General features: G+C 46.8%; 1 protein-coding gene across 1 annotated transcript in view; it reads right to left on the reverse strand.

The window, feature by feature from the left end:
• Nucleotides 1-19,076, reverse strand: part of CDH4 (cadherin 4) — a 1,291,203-nt gene that overhangs the window by 150,849 nt on the left and 1,121,278 nt on the right. Inside the window, exon 9 of the mRNA XM_060232964.1 lies at nt 7,019-7,156. Within this exon, the coding sequence (XP_060088947.1) occupies nt 7,019-7,156 (138 nt within the window). The remainder of the gene's footprint in view (nt 1-7,018; nt 7,157-19,076) is intronic.

The following is a 19,076-nucleotide window of genomic DNA, read 5'->3' on the forward strand; positions in this document are numbered from 1 at the left end:
CCATTATACTCTAAGAGAATCGTTCTCCATAAGGAATAACGGAGTGCCCAGCAGACATCCCCCCCCCCCGCTTTCTGATGACTCTGAAGTGGGGGAGATCTCCTGCCCCCACCTCCGGATTGGCAACCCTAGATCAAGGTGGTTTTCTTCTGTATAAAAACTCCCTACTGAGTGAAAACAAACAAAGCAGGAAGAAAAGTTCAAATCCCTCCCTTTGTTGGCTGAGCTAGTTTCCTGTTTCATGGGGTGTGTGTGTGTGTGTGTGTGTGTGTGTGTCACATTCCCAAATCCTCTACATGAAATCTCAAGTGATATAGTCATTCTATTGCTTCAGGCCAACCCTGCCTTTTCCCCTTGCAGAGATGAGGACTACAGCTCTCCTGCAATTACAATCCATCTCCACACTTCTGTTCTCTTAGACCAAACTGCAGCTTGGGAGCCATGTGTGGCTCTTTCGTACATATTGTGTGGCTCTTGAAGCCCCTCCCCCCCATCAGCATGCATGGAGAATGCATTTAATGTTAATATTGCTTTCTTTCTACCTCTCCCTCCTCATCTATTTGTTTTCCTTCCTCCCTCCCTCCCTTTCTTGTGGCTCTGAAACATCTGATATTTATTCTATGTGGCTCTTATGGTAAGCAAGTTTGGTCACCCCTGCCCTAGAGAAAATGACTTCATTGCAGTAGAGAGTAGACTTCATTGCAGCATAACCTGCTGAGGCCCCTTCCTTCCCCAAACCCCAACCCCTCCTCAGGCTTCACTCCCCAGGTATTTCCCTACCAGGAGTTGGCAACCCTAGTTGCATAGGAACATAAGAACACAAGAGAACATAAGAGAAGCCATGTTGGATCAGGCCAATGGCCCATGCAAATAGGGTTCCCATCATCCAGATAGGGATGGAGGATCTCCCAGAATGACAACTGATTTCCAGACTACATAGATCTCTTTTTTATTTATTTTAAACCATTTATTTCCCCCTCTCGAGAAAATGGCTGCTTTAGAAGCAAGGCTGGCCCCAGGGCACATGGCACCCTTGGCAGGCCTGCTGCCCACCGCCCTCCTCTATGGCGTTGCTGCGCCACACCCCACCACCCACACAGCAAGGGAGGAGAGATGGAAGTGGAGAAAGTGGCAAGAGAGCAGGGAAGCTGGCGCAAGAGTGGGAAAGGTGGCAGGAGAGCAAGAAAGCTGGCTGAAAGTGGGGAAGCCGGCACAAGAGCAAGAAAGGCAGCACGAGAGTGAGAAAGGTGGCTTGAGAGTGGGGACGGTGGCGTGAGAGTGAGAGTGAGAAAGGTGGCGTGAGAGTGGGGAAGGTGGCATGAGAGTGAGAAAGGTGGCATGAGAGCAAGAAAGGAGGCATGAGAGTAAGGAAGGTGGCGTGAGAGTGAGAAAGGTGGCATGAGAGTGAGAAAGGTGGTGTGAGAGTGAGAAAGCCTGCACGAGATTGGGGAAGGTGGTTTGAGAATGAGAAAGGTGGCTTGAGAGCGAGAAAGCTGGTGTGAGAGCAAGAAAGCCGGCACGAGAGTGGGGAAGGCCTCTGTGAGTTGTGGGGGGACACCCAATTTGGTGCCCCCCCAGGGCCAGCACCCTAGGCAGATGTCTAATTTGCCTAGTAGAAGGGACGGCCCTGTTTAGACTCTGTGGCGTTATACCCTACCAACATCTCTCCTTTTCCTAAACCCCATCTGCAAATCGCCAGATATTTCTCAAGGCAGAGTTGGCAACCCTATGTGTGAATCAGGCTTAAGTCTTTTGTCCCTTGGTTGTCGCAAAAAAACCCCAAAACCTTCGTAGGGTTCATTTGGAACGGTCTTCTGTCATCAGAATCTCTTTTGGAGTGTTTCTGTTTTAATGAGCTATTTTATCTTTGCTCTCTGGGAGAAGAAACTCATCTTATCCACCAGCCTGGCTCTCAAATGACTGACACAAACATTTGCAAATCTGATAGCCACTTATTCCTTTTTAATTATGTAGCATTTGGGGAGATTTTGCTCTCGGCAATGGCCTTTGGCCAGTGGTGATAAAAATAAACAGAACCAGTTAGAGATGGAATTTGACTACTGACAAGGGTGAGACGTGTTTACTTCGCTTGAGAGGAAACACAAGGATTTTTGCAGACATCCAGAATAAGTTCAAACAGGCATTCAAAGTACAGCAGGCTGAGGGGGAAGGGCAGAGAGGTGCTCTAAAACTATGCTTTAACACAGACAAATATTGGTGATGGAATGTTATGTTTATAGATGTTGGCCACTAGATGTCTCTACTATTCACTCAAACGGAAGAAATAGCCAGCTGGGCAGCCATGTTGGTCTGAAGCAGCAGACCAAAGCAAGAGTCATGTCACACCTTTAAGACCGACAAGGTTTCATTCAGAATGTAAGCTTTCGTGTGCCAGAAGCACACTTCCTCAGACAAAAGTATGGAATGGCAAGCAGTCCTGAATACGGAGCAAGTGGACAGTGAGTTAGTGTGCAGAGTCACGGAAAGGTTTTTTTTTTTAGCAGATTAAAAGAGTCACAAGTTGGGGTCTGTTCGTTAGCTTATGTTAACCGGGCTGAAACAACAATCAAGTTGGGATAGCAGATGGATGTCCATGTACTAAATCCATTAAGTATCCTGGGTGTAAAGTGCAATAAATCAAGAGTCTGTTGTAATGTTAGCTCTGGGTTAAAACGAGGGCATAGGTTTCTCAGAGGTTTGATTTAAACATGTAACACACAAAGAAGAAGAAGAAGAAGAAGAAGAAGAAGAAGAAGAAGAAGAAGAAGAAGAAGAAGAAGAAGAAGAAGAAGAAGAAGAAGATATGGGATTTATATCCCGCCCTCCACTCCGAAGAGTCTCAGAGCGGCTCACAATCTCCTTTACCTTCCTCCCCCACAACAGACACCCTGTGAGGTGGGTGGGGCTGGAGAGGGCTCTCACAGCAGCTGCCCTTTCCAGGCAACCTCTGCCAGAACTATGGCTGACCCAAGGCCATTCCAGCAGGTGCAAGTGGAGGAGTGGGGAATCAAACCCGGTTCTCCCAGATAAGAGTCCACATACTTAACCACTACACCAAACTGGCATCATTCTAGTTTGCCATTAGGGGAGCAATACAAAGCTCCCTTCTTCGCCAACTGCCTTCCGAAGTCTATCTTGCCCCATCCCTGCCCACTCAAAGTCTGTGGGGCATCACAGGGTACAATGTAGGGTGCAGCCACGTGTATGGAAAGGAGCATCAATAAAAGAGACTTTTCTTTCTTGTGCTTTGAGATGGAAGTTCTGGAGGCCAAGGCGAGATGAACGATGATCAGCGTTGGTTCCAGATTTCCCTGGCAGAAAGCACCCGGCAGAAAGCCAAAGAAGGCTCAAGTCTTCTCCCATACTCACCAGTGTCCTCTTCCCACTGAGCCATCCAAACGCAAGGCTGCCAGCTTAAGTCTGGGAAATTCCTGGAGATTTGGGGGAGCACCATGAGATGGGACAAGGGCCCCGTGGCGTAGAGTGTTAAAGCTGCAGTACTGCAGTCCTAAACTCTGCTCACAACCTGAGTTCGATCCCCGGCAGAAGCTGGGTTTTCAGGTAGCCGGCTCGAGGTCGACTCAGCCTTCCATCCTTCCGAGGTCGGTCAAATGAGTCCCCAGCTTGTTAAGGGGAAAGCGTAGAGGACTGGGGAAGGCAATGGCAAACCACCCCGTAAAAAGTCTGCCGTGAAAACGTCATGAAAGCAACGTCACCCCAGAGTCGGAAACAACTGGTGCTTGCACAGGGGACCTTTCCTTTCCATGAGGTGGGTGGGGTTTGGGAAGCCCACCCTCCATTTTCTCTGGAGGAACAGAGCTTAGATGGCCACCTGACAGCAATGCTGATTCTGTGAGTTAGGCAGATCATGAGAAGGTGGGCAGGAAGAGTGGCATCAGTGCTTAGCTCTTGTGGCCCCTTCTTACATGCGCAGGGAAATGAAGACTGGCATTTGAGGGGCCAGGCTGCTGTTTTTCTCCAGGCCAGATTGGCCAAGAGTCCCCCTCCCTCTTTTCTGCCATCCATATGCAGGGCTGCCAGCTTAAGTATGGGAAATTCCTGGAGATTTGGGGGAGCACCATGAGGTGGGACAAGGGGCCTGTGGCGCAGAGTGTTAAAGCTGCAGTCCTAAGCTCTGCTCACAACCTGAGTTCGATCCCCGGCGGAAGCTTGGAGCAGGTGTCACTGGGTGTGTGTGTAGGGGGGGGGTACTTGTGAATTTCCTGCATTGTGCAGGGGGTTGGTCTAGATGAACTTGGAGGTACCTTCCTACTCTATGATTCTGTTGTCTGGACATCAGCTGTAATTCTGGGAGATCCTCTGGTGCCCCCTGGGGGTTAGCAACCCTACTGTGTCCCTCCCCAGCAAGTCTTCTGGGAATCTTTCCCCATGAGCTCACTCACTCGCAAGCCCTTCTAAGCATGTGAAGCACATAATGTACCTTGGGGCTTTTTTTTCAGCAGAAATGCAGTTCCGGCTGGCTTGGCATCAGGGGGTGCGGCCTAACATGCAAATAAGTTCCTGCCGGCCTTCCTCTACAACAAAGGTCTCTGTGAAACAATGGTGATGTCAGGAGGTGTGGCCTAATATGCAAATGAGTCCCTGCTGGGCTTTTTCTACAAAAAAAAGAGCCCTGATGTACCTTTATGGTGACAGTGCTGTGCGCATGGTGTGCAGCAGAGAACATGGGTGGCAGGAGGGCTTGCTAGAGGGTGGGTGGAAGGGTGCATGGGCGGTGGGGAAGGTCAGGCAGGGGACAGCGGCAATGGACCCTGCCACCCTGGAAATTTGAAGTATGGTAACGCTGGTTCTGACAAAGATGTAAGTCAGACCATATCATGGGGGCTGCAGTGCTGGGTAAATACCTGGTGAACGTTCTGTTGCTGGCAAGGCATTAAAAAAAAGATCAGCCTGGCCTGTTGTCTTTACTGTTCCGGAGCAGAAACTTACCACAATCTGGTGGATTTCATCCAAGCCACCTTAGACCTCCCCTCATCAGAAGGCCTCTGGGCTACTATGGTACTCCGACACCTTCATGCCACAACAAACCACAAACATGTACTTCAGAACTCACTCTGGTAGTTTTGATGATGATCAGCAAACATGTTAAAAAGGTCAAGGTAGTCCCCTGTGCAAGCACCAGTCGTTTTTTCGACTCTGGGGTGACGTTGCTTTCACAGCGTTTTCACGACAGACTTTTTATGGGGTGGTTTGCCATTGCCTTCCTCAGTCATCTACACTTTCCCCCCAGCATGCTGGATGCTCATTTTACCGGCCTTGGAAGGATAGAAGGCTGAGTCAACCTCAAGCCAGCTACCTGAAACAGCTTTCGCTGGGATCAAACTCAGGTCATGAGTAGAGGGCTCTGACTGCAGTACTGCAGCTTTACCACTCTGCGCCACGGGGCTCTTAACAAATATGTTAGAACCCCCTTTAACATTTCTGAGTACAAACAGAGCAATTCTGTCCATTGTGCTTTTATGCGCAATATTTTCATGCAGGCCTTTTCTGATTATCTCAAGGTTTAATGCAAATGTAATCTCTACAGTCTTTACGACATAAAAAGGGTCCCCTCCTTTTTGTTCTCTTGCATTCACAAGCTTCAGACACAAATAGCGCTAGAGAGCATCAAGGGCACTTTGGGCATGATCTATGACCGGGGTGGCCAAACTTGCTTAATGTGAGAGCCACATCGAATAAAAGTCAGATGTTTGAAAGCTGTAAGACACAAACATCAGATGTTTGAGTGTCACAAGACAGGAAGGAAGGAAGGAAATAGATGGGGAAGGGATAGAGAGGTGGAAAGAAAGCAACTTTAACTTTAAATGTATTCTCCAAGCTGCTGGATGGCTCGGCTTGGAAAAGTGATTTAAAGAAACAAATGCCTTCTCCAAGCTGGCTGGCAGAGTGGTAGGGGCTTCAAGACCCACACAATATGTGTGAAAGAGCCACATGCGGCTCCCAAGCCACAGTTTGGCCATCCTGATCTATGAAAACATCCCAAAGCACAAAAAAACCCCTCCCCCATTGCCACTGTGGGCTGCCACTTTGACTGGCAGCAGGGGGAAACAACGCCTCCCCCAGGAGCAATGTTTCCTCCAATTGTTCTCCTACTGAGCATAGCAGTTCACCTCCTGTGCAGAATAGAACTTCTGTAATCTTAAAACGGGCAATGGGCAGTGCAAGACCTTGCGTGGCTCCAGACTGCATCTGAGAGTGGCTTCCTGGGTTAATATGTAGCTGCTCATGAGCACAGCTTAGAGGGAACACTGTACCATGACACTGGCTGCAGAGCCGCATCACTTCTGTTCAAAAACTGGAAATGACATAGAGCAGTTCTAGGAATTGCTGGAAACTCTATGCAAAGACTATAGAGTTTCCTGTTATTCCTAGAGCTACCCATGTCACTTTTTTTTTTAGCAGAAGTGGCCTGACACCAATGTTCCCTCTAAGCTGAGTTAGCATGAGCTAGCTCACAGATTTTTCAGCCTCCAGCTCACACATTTTTGTCTCAGCTCAGGAAGGATGGCTCCAGAGCACACTAATTCATGCAGTAGCTCACAACTTTAATGCCAGCAGCTCACAATGTAGAATTTTTGCTCACAAGGCTCTGCAGCTTAGAGGGAACACTGCATGACACTACCGCCAGCACTGTGCCCCTGCCACATGCCCAACCACAGAATTCCGGTTCAATGCCGGGCACTGCCTGGCAACCCCACGAGAAAGGAAGGGTAGCACAGCTCTTTTTCTCATTTCTCTCTTTCTATGTGTGTGTGTATATATATATATGTTGGTCACAATCTTTTCATTTTTGTCGCCAGATAGCTGCGCTTCTTCATGAACCATTTCACCCGCCCCCTCCATTTTTATTTGCCGAAACTCTTTGTTTACACAGTGATCTATCAAGTTCTTTCTATCTGCCAAACGAGAAAACAGGAAACCAGCCGTGTCAAACGTCCATGAATTACAAACACGCCTGTGTGTCCATACATCATTGCTCTGATGTATTGATACTTACGGTGCTGGCAGTGAATTCGGGTGGGTTGTCATTCACATCTGTCACCATAATGATCGCCGTTGCTGTGTTTGAGAGACCGTAGTTAAGGTTTCCTTCCATATCTGTGGCCTGAACGATGACAGTGTACTGCTGAACTTTCTGAAAGCGATAAAAAACAAAAACAGAATGAGAACACACGATGTGAGTTTCTTCGCTTTCTCTTGTAGGTTGGTGAGTTTAATAGCAAAACACATTACTTTAAAAACGTCTATGTATGTAGCTGCTGGAAGAAGAATTTCTTAGGATACGTCTTCCGCAAGCCAAAGGAAAAACTCTCCTTCTGGTCTCTGCGGCTCACTTGGAAGTAAAGGGCATTTTCCAGCTCATCTGACAGTAAATGGCACTCTAATGAAAACTCTGGTGCAGATAATGGGAATTGTATTTAAGATAAAGATTTTTTTAAAAGAAGTTTTTCGGAGGATCTCAGAGTTGCAGTCCTCTAGAATAGGGATCATTTGTCATTCCCTTGTAAAGTGGGCAGAAAATTTCCAAAATATTCAAAAATATTGAAAAATATCAGGGCCTTTTTTTTTTTTAGCAGGAACGCACAGGAAGGCAGTTCCGGCTGGCTTGGTGTTAGGGGTGTGAGGCCTATTATACAAATGAGTTCCTGCTGGGCTTTTTCTACAAAAAAGCCCTGAGTAAAACAATGGCGGCATCAGTGGCTGTGGCCTAATATGCAAATGAGTTCCTGCTAGGCTTTTTCTACAAAAAAGCCCTGAAACATATTATTCAAAACTGCTTATACCTTCATAAGAACATAGGAGAAGCCATGTTGGATCAGGCCAATGGCCCATCCTGTCCAACACCCTGTGTCACACAGTGGCCAAAAAACCAGGCACCATCAGGAGGTCCATCAGTGGGGCCAGGACGCTAGAAGCCCTCCCACCAAGAATAAAGAGCAACACTGCCCCAGACATAGAGTTCCAACAATACGCTGTGGCTAATAGCTGCTGATGGACCTCTATTCCATATGTTTATCCAATCCCCTCTCTTCCCTCTCCTTAAAAAATATACTAGATGTGGCTTACATCAGCATATGAAGAAAGTTACAATATTTATTTTTGAATCATGTATAGTCTGCCTTTCTCACTTGGACTGAAGGACGATAGCGCAGAGCAAGGGAATACAATCAACAAGGTGGGGCATTTCATAAGCAAGGCAATAGGATTTGGCTTGCAGAACTCGCCGGAAGTCTCAAAACCAACCTGAAGCAAAGAACAAGTCTTTAAATCATTAAATAGTAAAAAAAAAGAATTAAAATCTTCAAAACACCCCTAAAAACAACACTGTCCCATCCTATACTTATCAGATTAAAAGAAGAGCCTTAAAAAAGAGGACCCATCCAAGAACAAAACATGAAAAAGCCAGTATTGAATACGTGGTTGGGGGTGTGGCTCAGTGGTTAAACATTTGCTTGGCATGCAGAAGGTCTCAGATTCAATCCCCGGCATCTGCAGCTAAAAAGGTTGAGGTGATATGAAATATCTCTGCCTGAGAACAGTTGCCAATCTGAGTAGACAATACAGACCTCGATGGGACCAAATGATCTGATTCGGGGTATAAAGCAGCTGCACTTGTTCATGTGACTTCAGATTCGCACAGCGCGGTACAGCAAGTAAATAGCTAAAAATAAAGAACTTGAAAATAACCTCCACTTAAAGGAATGGACGCAACGGACGCTTGGAATAAATATTCCATTAGAAGGCTACTCTTTATATAAAGCAAGCTAGTGCAGTGAACACCTGAAATGCACATGAAAGCTGCCTTCTACTTTATCAGACTCTTGGTCCCCCAAGGTCAGTATTGTCTGCGGAGACTGGCAGTGGCTCTCCAAAGTCTCAGGCAGTGGTCTTTTACATCACCTGGTCCTTTAACTGGAGATGCCAGGGATTGAACTTGGGACCTTCTGCACAGCAGGCGGAGGCTCTGTCCACTGATCCATCACGCCTCCATGGGTCTGAACCATCACATGGGTTGCAGAACACTTTCTGAGGGGTTGTGACCTCCCGAAACTCTTTTTGTTGCTTTTTGGAATGTCCTGCTGTGTAGACACCAAAGCTGCCTTTGGTCCTCCTTCTCTTTGCTTGAATGCTGAGAAGGGAGCAAAGTGTGATCACACACTGGTGGAGAGGATTAGTCCACAGCTCTGAACCTTGGATCATTTCTACCTATGGTACAACGTAAAGGGAAGGGGCCATGAGAGCCAGTTTGGTGTTATGGTTAAGTGTGCGGACTCTTATCTGGGAGAACTGGGTTTGATTCCCCACTCCTCCACTTGCATCTGCTGGAATAGCCTCGGGTCAGCCATAGCTCTGGCAGAGGTTGTCCTTGAAAGGGCAGCTGCTGTGAGAGCCCTCTCAGCCCCACCCACCTCACCGGGTGTCTGTTGTGGGGGGAGAAGATATAGGAGATTTTAAGCCACTCTGAGTCTTTGATTCAGAGAGAGGACGGGGTATAAATCTGTGGTCTTCTTCTGGTATAGCCTAATCTCATCATATCTAAGAAGCTAAGTAGGGTTGGGAAGGAAGACTCTTTAGAGGAAGAAGAAGAAGACCGCAGATTTGTACCCCGCCCTTCTCTCTGAATCAGAGTCTCAGAGCGGCTTACAATCTTCTTCATGTCCTTCCCCCACAAGAGACACCCTGTGAGGTGGGTAGGGCTGACAGAGCTCTCCCAGAAGCTGCTCTTTCAAGGATAACATCTATGAGCGCTATGGCTAACCCAAGGCCATTTCAGGAAGGCACTGGCACCCCACCTCTGCTTCTCATTTGCCTTGAAAGTCCTTTGCTGGGGTCTCCATAAATTGTGACTTGACAGCACATAACTATGTACATACAGTACACCTCCTGGCGTCTAGCTTGGGTATCCTCAGATCTTTTGGTTTGCTTCCCATGCTTCCAGACTTGACATTGGTGGGGTAATACCTCTGGCTCCCCAACCTCCAGATATATAAATCTGAGGTCAAATAACATCCAGTCAGAGAATCATAGAGATGGAAGGGACCCCCAGTGTCATCTAGTCCAACCCTCTGCACAATGCAGGAAATCCACAAATAACCCCCCCCCCCGCCAAATTCACAGGATCCACATTGCTGTCAGATGGCCATCTAGCCTCTGTTTAAAAACCTCCAAGGAAAGAGAGACCACCACCTTCCCAGGAAGCCTGTGCCACTGAGGAATCGCTCTCACTGTCAGGAAGTTCTTCCTAATGTTAAACTAGAAACACTTCTGTTTTAATTTCAACCTATAGGTCTGGTCCTACCTTCCGGGGCCACAGAAAACATTTCCATACCATCCACTATATGACAGCCCTTCAAGTACTTGAAGATGGTGATCCTATCATCTCTCAGCCGCCTCCTCTCCAGGCTAAACATGCCCAGCTCCTTCAACCTTTCTTCATAGGACTTGGTCTCCAGACCCCTCACCATCTTTGTTGCCCTCCTCTGGACCTGTTCCAGCTTGTCTATATCTTTCTTAAAATGTGTTCTTAAAATGTCTATATCCTTCTTGAAATGCAACACATGCTTGCATTTCAGCTGACCTCAGGCCACACAAAAGTTGAAGACCAATTATCAAGGAGGCTGTTGGTGCTGTGTCATGATTCCAGTTTTGAGCTCAAATGAGATGAAACTCCACTATGACAATGATGATATTGGATTTATAAAAAAGGTAAAGGCAGTCCCCTGTGCAAACACCAGTCATTTTCGACTTGGGTGACGTTGCTTTCACGTTTTCACGGCAGACTTTTTTATAGGGTGGTTTGCCATTGCCTTCCCCAGTCATCTACACTCCCCCCCCCCCCAGCAAGCTGGGTACTCATTTTACCGACCTCGGAAGGATGGAAGGCTGAGTCAACCTCGAGCTGGCTACCTGAACCAGCTTCCGCTGGGATCTTATGTGGGAGAACCGGGTTTGATTCCCCACTCCTCCACTTGCAGCTGCTGGAATGGCCTTGGGTCAGCCATAGCTCTCAAAGAAGTTGTCCTTGAAAGGACAGCAGCTGTAAGAGCTCTTTCAGCCCCACCTACGTCACAGGGTGTCTGCTGTGGCGGGGTGGGGGGAAGATAAAGGAGATTGTGACCACTCTGAGACTGAGATTCAGAGTATAGGGTGGGATATAAATCCAATATCTTCTTCTGGGATGACCACACTTTCATTATGATATCCCACCCTATACTCTGAATCTCAGAGCGGTCACAATCTCCATTACCTCCCCCCCCCACTCACAATAGACACCCTGTGAGGTGGATGGGGTTGAGAGGGCTCTCACAGCAGCTTCCCTTTCAAGGACAATTCTGCGAGAGCTACGGCTAACCTAAGGCCATTCCAGCAGCTGCAAGTGGAGGAGTGGGGAATCAAACTTGGTTCTCCCAGATAAGGGTCCACACACTTAACCACTACACCAAACTGGCTCTCTGGAGCTTACTACATAATTTTTAGTTTGCAATCCTAGGTACAGTTAGGGAGGAAGTCTAGTTGATCTTAGTGGAGCTTCCTTCTATGTCATGGCAGGCACTACTCAGTCTAATCATACCTCACAGCACAGGTCGTTGCGCGATGCATGCAACCCTAAGCTACCTGGAGAAATCATGGAATACAAATAAGATACATTATTATTAGAGGATAAAAAAAAGAATTTTAATGGTAGCATTCAGCTCTTTGGTGATATAACAGGTGCTGTTTTCTTCTTATGATATTAAAAAGCCAAAGGAAGTAGGGAATAAAGGGGAAGGGAAGTCAGTGAAATTGCCAGACAAACAATCATAAATATCTCCAATTGTAGCTCGCCGAGTTCACTTAGGCAGATGAAAAGCCATTATGTGAATGGCTAATATTGATGGGGAAATTTAGAAAAGGAAGGAAACCTCAACGCAACAAATGACTTATTGGTCTTATCATCTGAACGTGAGCTGCCTTCTGTGCTTCTTTTACTAGGAATCACTGAAAATTGAATTTCCACGGAGAGCCAGGATGTCCCATCTGCTATTGACCGACACCACCAGCCATACACAATTAGGAATAAATACATTCAGTTTGATTAGGTGGACAAACCCACTTCAACAGGCTGGCATGTATAACTGGTGACTGCCTAACACAGCCCACCAGCTACACTCTGTGTGGCCCACCAGATGCTAACAACAATAACAACAACAACAATCCTGTTTTGGGTGTTGCACAAAGGCAGAAAAACCAGAAGGCTTCTAGAGTCACTTTAGGTACAGCCCTGCCCTAGAGAATTAATTTTGGAGAATTTTAATCATGATTCAGATTGCATCTGAGCCACAAAGCTGACTGTATGTTACGGGTGTTAGCCTGGTATACACTGCGCTGAATAAATACTTGAAAAATACCTTATCAGTATTTTTTGAGTATTTGTTCAGCCACATATAGATCTGATTTGGCCACTGAAATAGCCATGTCTGAATAAAAGCTGATATTATTCAGCTTTTATTCGGGGGCAGCTAGAAGGCATTTAAAGTTCACTCCTACCTGGGGGAACTCTCTTCCAGAGAACATCCATGCCCTGAGGGATTTGTTACCTTTCCACAGGGCATGTAAAGCAGAGATGTTCCACCAGGCAATTGTTTGAGGGCAGTGGCAGTACAGCATGTAGTCTGGCATTCTCATACCATCCATTCTCCACAAGCCCCCCTCCGGAAAGCGTGTAATCTGAAATTTTCTCACCATCTTGGAATAGACTGAATTATTGATTTATACATTATGTATCTTACTGTAGGAGTTTAACTTCTAGTTATTTATGATATGTTTCTTTCTATTTTAAGCTGCCTGAGCCCTGCTTACAGGGAAGGGAGGCCTATAATTTTAATTAATTAAATACATAAAATAATAAACACTCAGTGTCACATAGTGGACAAAACCCTGGTGCCATCAAGAGGTCCACCTGTGGGACAAGAACTCCAGAAGCCCCCCTCCACTTTTGCCCCCCAGGCACCAAGAATACAGAGCATCTCTATCCAGTACAGAGTGTTCCATCTATACCTTGCGGCTAACAGATGCTCCATAAGTTTATCCAGTCCCCTCTTGCTGTGCTTGCAGCTGCCACCACTTCCTGCAGCAGTGAATCCCATGTATTGATTACCCTTTGGATGAAGAAATACTTCCTTATCTCTGTTTTAAGCCTACTGATCATTCGTTTCATTGAGTGCCCATGAGGAAATTGGCATGCATTGTATTGTGAGGAAAAGACTTCTTTCTCAATTCTCTATCCCGTGCAAACTTTTGTAAACCTATTTCATGTCACCTCTGAGTCATCATTTCTCCATGTTAAGAGCCCTAACCTCTTTAACCTTTCTTCATAGGGAAAAAAGGGCAAACTCTTGTCTTGGGAGAATCTCACAGTACCCCAGTTGAGCTCCAAAACAATAACGACGGAAATGGGCTTTTGTTAGTTGTGCATCTTCACTTGTCTGTGCCACTAGGAGCAGAAAAACATGCATGCCAATGTGTCCGTATACAGAAAAATCTGATTTATGTGCATTAAAACAAAGCATCAATATGTTCCACTAATTTCAACGAGAGATTCAAGCACATGCTTATCCGTCTCCCATCAAAATCAATGAGATTTATGAGGGCTTCACTCTGGCGGAGTTGTGCTTCGATTGAATTATGCCACTTGAAGTTAAACCAAACATTATATGCAATGAAAGCAAAATGAGAGATAAGAGGTGTATCGTCTGCCCGGCGAAGACGCAAAGCAAACAAATGGTGGCCAATCCCTCCGCAAGAATATCATGAGGAAGCCCCTATGTTAGGAAAACTTATCATGCATACCTGATTGAATTAGCACTATTAGTGTTGTGACCTAACCGTCAGCCACCAAGCGCTCAGTAATATGGCACCAATATGGGGGTATGCACTTCCTCTCATAATGCACTCATCAGATCCAAGACATGTTCTAGAGGCAGTGCTTCTGCAATGCATGGATCTGGGAGGTTACCACAGGTGCAAGCTGCCTCTTTTGTCTCTTTCCACATATATGAACACAATGTAAATATTGGTCCACCAAGGTCAGTATTGTCTACTCCAGAAGTGGCCAAAGTTGCTTAATGTAAGAGCCAATAGAATAGACGTCCGATTTCTGAGAGCTGTAAAACATGAACATCAGATGTTGGAGAGCTGCAAGGAAGGAAGGGAGGGAGGGGTGGAAAGAAAGCAACTTTAACTTCAGAAGATTAGCACTTCTGGGTGCCAAAAAGTTGTAAGATCTCCTGGCTACTCTACACATATCAAAGTTAAAGCCTGGCTTGGCTTGCAGAAGTGATTTAAAGAGACAAATGCCATCTCCAAGCTGGTCAGTGGGGCAGCGAGGGCTTTGAGAGCCACACAATATATGTGAAAGAGTTGCATGTGGCTCCTAAGCTACAGTTTGGCCACCCCTGGTCTATTCAGACAGTTAGTGGCTCTCCAGGGTTTCAAGGGTTTTTTGTATCACCTCCTACATGAGCCTAAGAACATAAGAGAAGCCATGTTGGATCAGGCCAATGGCCCATCCAGTCCAACACTCTGTGTCACTTAAGAACATAAGAGAAGCCATGTTGGATCAGGCCAATGGTCCATCCAGTCCAACACTTTGTGTCACATGGTGGCCAAAAAACCCCAGTGGGGCTAGAAGCCCTCCCACTGTGCCTCCCCTGCAAGCACCAAGAATACAGAGCATCGCTGCTCTCCTACTAACTGGAGATGCCAGGGATTGAAACTGAGACCTTCAGCTCATAAAGCAGATGCTCTACCATCGAGCCATGCCCTTCCGCTACTGTCCTCTGTTCATCTTTTGATCCAAAGGCTGCTTAGGTAACTTGGGCCGTTTTCCCACTGACCTTACTCCAGAGCGACGTCCCTCTTCACCGTGCAGCATCTGCGCGGATTTCCCACCAACTGCTGCGCACAACTAGGAAGTGCCACGGCTTTTGCGTCGCAGATGTAAACCACTAAAAACCAGTTTACATCTGCGATACAAAAGCCGCGGCTCTTCCTGGTTGTGCGCAGCAGTTGGTGGGAAATCCGCGCAGATGCTGCGCGGTGAAGAGGGACGTCGCTCCGGAGTAAGGTTAGTGGGAAAACGGCCTTGGACAGTGAACCAATCCTTCTTATGATGAACGATTTTCAGGGAATGGGAAGGTGCAGTAGCTGGCCACTGGCCAGTCAAGTCTCATAGTCTGATTCACTTGGATTGATCCAGTGTTGTACAGACCTGGTATAACCATTCTTCTTTAACTTGGCTTTTGTGAATGGTCTCTAATAGATATCATCACATAACTCCTGGCTATTAATTGCACTTGTTATTTTTTACCACCAAACAAGTGACCGATGCCGACCCAGTAGGGTTTTCAAGGCAAAAGACGTTCAGAGGTGGTTTGCCATTGCCTGCCCCCATGGATCAAACTTGGTATTCTTTGGTAGCCTCCCATCCAAATACTACCCAGAGTCCTTACACCTTAGCTTAGGAGTTCAGCAGAGCAGTTTTAGTTATCCATAAAACCAAGAATGGATTTGGAACAAGGGAATGGTTTTAATTATGATGATGGTGGTGATATTGAATTTATATCCTGCTCTCCACTCCAAATCTCAGAGTCCCAGAGTGGCTCGCAATCTCCTTTATCTTCCTCCCCCACAAAAGACACCCTGTGAAGTGGATGGGGCTGAGAGAGTACTCGCAGAAAGCTGCCTCTTCAAGGACAACTCCTATGAGAGCTATGGCTGACCCAAGGCCGTTCCAGCAGCTGCAAGTGGAGGAGTGGGGAATCAAACCTGGATCTTCCCGATAAGAGTCCACACACTTCACCACTACATCAAACTGGTCTCTACAAGTAGAATGAGAATATGTTCAGGAAATGTCACACCACTCACTTCCAGCCACAATCCCAGCTAGTTTGGTGTAGTGGTTAAGAGCGTGGACTCTAATCTGGGAGAACCAGGTTAGCTTCTGAGATCTGATTAACCAGGCTAACCAGGTCAGGGTATTCATTGTGACAGGTACATAGAAACATAACGTACAAGAGCGGTATCGCTCTGAATATCAAGAATAACCGATGAGAGAGGCCATTACCTATGTGTCCTTGCTGCGGGCTAACCCAGACATCCGACTGACCACTATTGAAAACTGTGGCTTGAGTAGATCTGTGGTCCGATCCAGTTATGTTCAGATAAAATGTACGCAATCTCAAAGTTTGCCTATAGAGTGGCTGAGCCATTGTGAGCAGTTATCGAAGCCCTTGAGGCTCCATATCCGGCTCAGAAGACAAAGGGCATAATGGTATCATTCCTTCCTTTGCCTCAAAAGAGCCAAGACATCAAGCAGTCTTCCTGCTCGGCTTCCTCCTTCCATTTAAACTTTGCAGTTTTCTGTTCTACTCTGTTTGTAGCTTGACCCCTACAAAGCAGACGGTTGATTCAGAGGTCGCCACTTGCAGATGTATCAATCAGAACAACCTGGGACTGTCAGAGCCGTTTGGTTCTCTGGTCTCATTGTCTTGCCTCTAGCAAGGAGGCTACAAAGGCAGTGCGGGTTCCTGTGTCAAATGTAATTCTGAAACTTGATGTTGTTATGCAAACTTTTATCCATCCCCGAAGGATGAACTGCAAGGAAAAGGTCAGGGTAGGCTATGAAGAGCCTTCTGGAACAAAGGCAACAGTTCTCCAAGTCCTTACTCTGGAGCAGCCCGGCAGAATTCAAGAGGGTCTACTCTGGGGTAAGTTGTTTGAAGACCGCCGTTCTGGTCATGCTGTGTTCCATTAGGTGGACTTTTGCTCTTTCGATATCTCTCTGTTCTTCAAAGAACGTTTCCAGAGAAAAAGCATCTGACAGCGGTTCCAAGATAAGAAATCGGAAAGTCTTATTTTAAAAGATTTTTTTTTCTTTTAAAAATACTTCGCTATCTTGCTATTATTCTTTTAAAAAAAGAAAAAAAGAAAATCCAGGTCATTCATGGAAAATTCCCCAAGAACTAGCCTTGCTAACATCACTATGTATTTATTTACACATGTATCTGTGTACTGCTAGCAAGATAAGGTTTCTGCATATCTCTAGAAGAGCAGGTGTCTCTTCTGAGACATCCGACACAGCGTGGGTTTAAAATATGCAAACGGACAATCCTTAAGAATAAAGCCAGACAGCGAACCAACTAAAAAGCTTTAAAAAGATGGTCAGCTGATGATACCCATGATGGGACAAATTCAGTAACAAGAAGGTCATTGGGTACACAAAATAAGGATTGGATGGCCTAGTGGAGCAGGTGTCCATGAAGAAGAAGACCACCACCACCACCATCATCGTCAGGGCTTTTTTTGTAGAAAAAGCCCAGCAGGAACTCAATTGTATATTAGGCCACACCCCCTGACACCAAGCCATCCGGAACTGCGTTCCTGTGCGTTCCTACTCAAAAAAGCCCTGATCATCATCATCATCATCATCATCATCATCATCATCATCATCATCATCATCATCATCATCATCAGGCATTGTGTGTAGAAGAAGAATTGCAGATTTATATCCCGCCCTTCCTCTCTGAATCAGAAACTCAGAGCGGCTTACAATCTCCTATATCTCTCTCGGCTTGGCTTCGCGAACGAAGATTTAAGAAGGGTGCAATAGTCCACGTCTGCTGCAGGCTCGCTGGTGGCTGACAAGACCAATGCGGGACAGGCAGGTCCGGCCACAGTGGCTGCAGGGAAAAGTCTGGTTTAGGATTGGTGCTGTAGCAGTGCGATTCTTCCTCAATCTTCTATATCTTCTCCCCCCACAACAGACACCCTGTGAGATGGGTGGGGCTGAGAGGGCTCTCACAGCAGCTGCCCTTTCAAGGACAACCTCTGCCAGAGCTATGGCTGACCCAAGGCCATTCCAGCATAAGAGTCCACGCACTTAACCACTACACCAAACTGGCTAGTATGGTAGTATAGTATAGGAGTATAGTATAGGGGTGCATCATCTCCTCAGATGCCAAGATCGACAAGGAGATTGACAACAGGCTGGCAAAGGCAAACCGTGCATTTGGCCGACTGCACAAAAGAGTGTGGAGCAACAAGCATCTGAAAAAAGGCACAAAGATCAATGTTTACAAAGCGGTTGTGATGACAACCCTCATCTACGGCTCCGAATTGTGGGTTTTATACCGTCATCACCTGCGACTCCTTGAGCGCTTTCATCAGCGCTGCCTTCGCACCATCCTCAACATCCACTGGAGTGACTTTGTGACCAACACTGAAGTCCTCAAGCGGGCGGAGGTTACCAGCATCGAGGCACTGCTGTTGAAGACGCAGCTGCGCTGGGCAGGGCATATTTCTAGGATGGAAAACCACCGCCTTCCCAAGATTGCCCTGTATGGCGAACTCTCCACCGGCCATCGAAATAGAGGGGCACCAAAGAAGAGGTACAAGGACTCCTTGAAGAAATCCCTTAGCACCTGTCACATCAACCATCACCAGTGGTCTGACAAAGCCTTAGATCGCAAAGCATGGAGGCACACCATCCACCAGGCTGTCTCTTCCTTTGAGAACGCACGCATAGCTGGTCTTGAGGACAAAAGGAGATTGAGGAAGAATCGCACTGCTACAGCACCAACCCTAAATCAGACTTTTCCCTGCAGCCGCTGTGGCCGGACCTGCCTGTCCCACATTGGTCTTATCAGCCACCAGCGAGCCTGCAGCAGACGTGGACTATTGCACCCTTCTTAAATCTTCGTTCGCGAAGCCAAGCCGAGAGAGAGAGTAGTATAGCCAGGAGAACTTATGATTAGTTATTGTAGATTTTCCAGGCTGTATGGCCATGGTAGGGTTCCCAAGTCCCTCACTGCCTCCTTGGTTTTGGTACCTTTTGTACCATAGAGTTTTCCCTCTCAGATTCAAGAAAACCAGAGTTTCTCCGGGAACGCCTAGAGCGGCAGGTAAGTGACGGCACTGGTGTGATGACATCACTTCTGGGTGGTGTTACTGCGCTGGCGACGTCTGGTGAGGTTCCCCCACTGGGAACCTCCAGCATGGGAGAACCCCGTCTGGCC

This window comes from Heteronotia binoei, chromosome 2 (genome assembly GCF_032191835.1).
Source record: "Heteronotia binoei isolate CCM8104 ecotype False Entrance Well chromosome 2, APGP_CSIRO_Hbin_v1, whole genome shotgun sequence".
NCBI classification, from domain to species: Eukaryota; Metazoa; Chordata; class Lepidosauria; order Squamata; family Gekkonidae; genus Heteronotia; species Heteronotia binoei.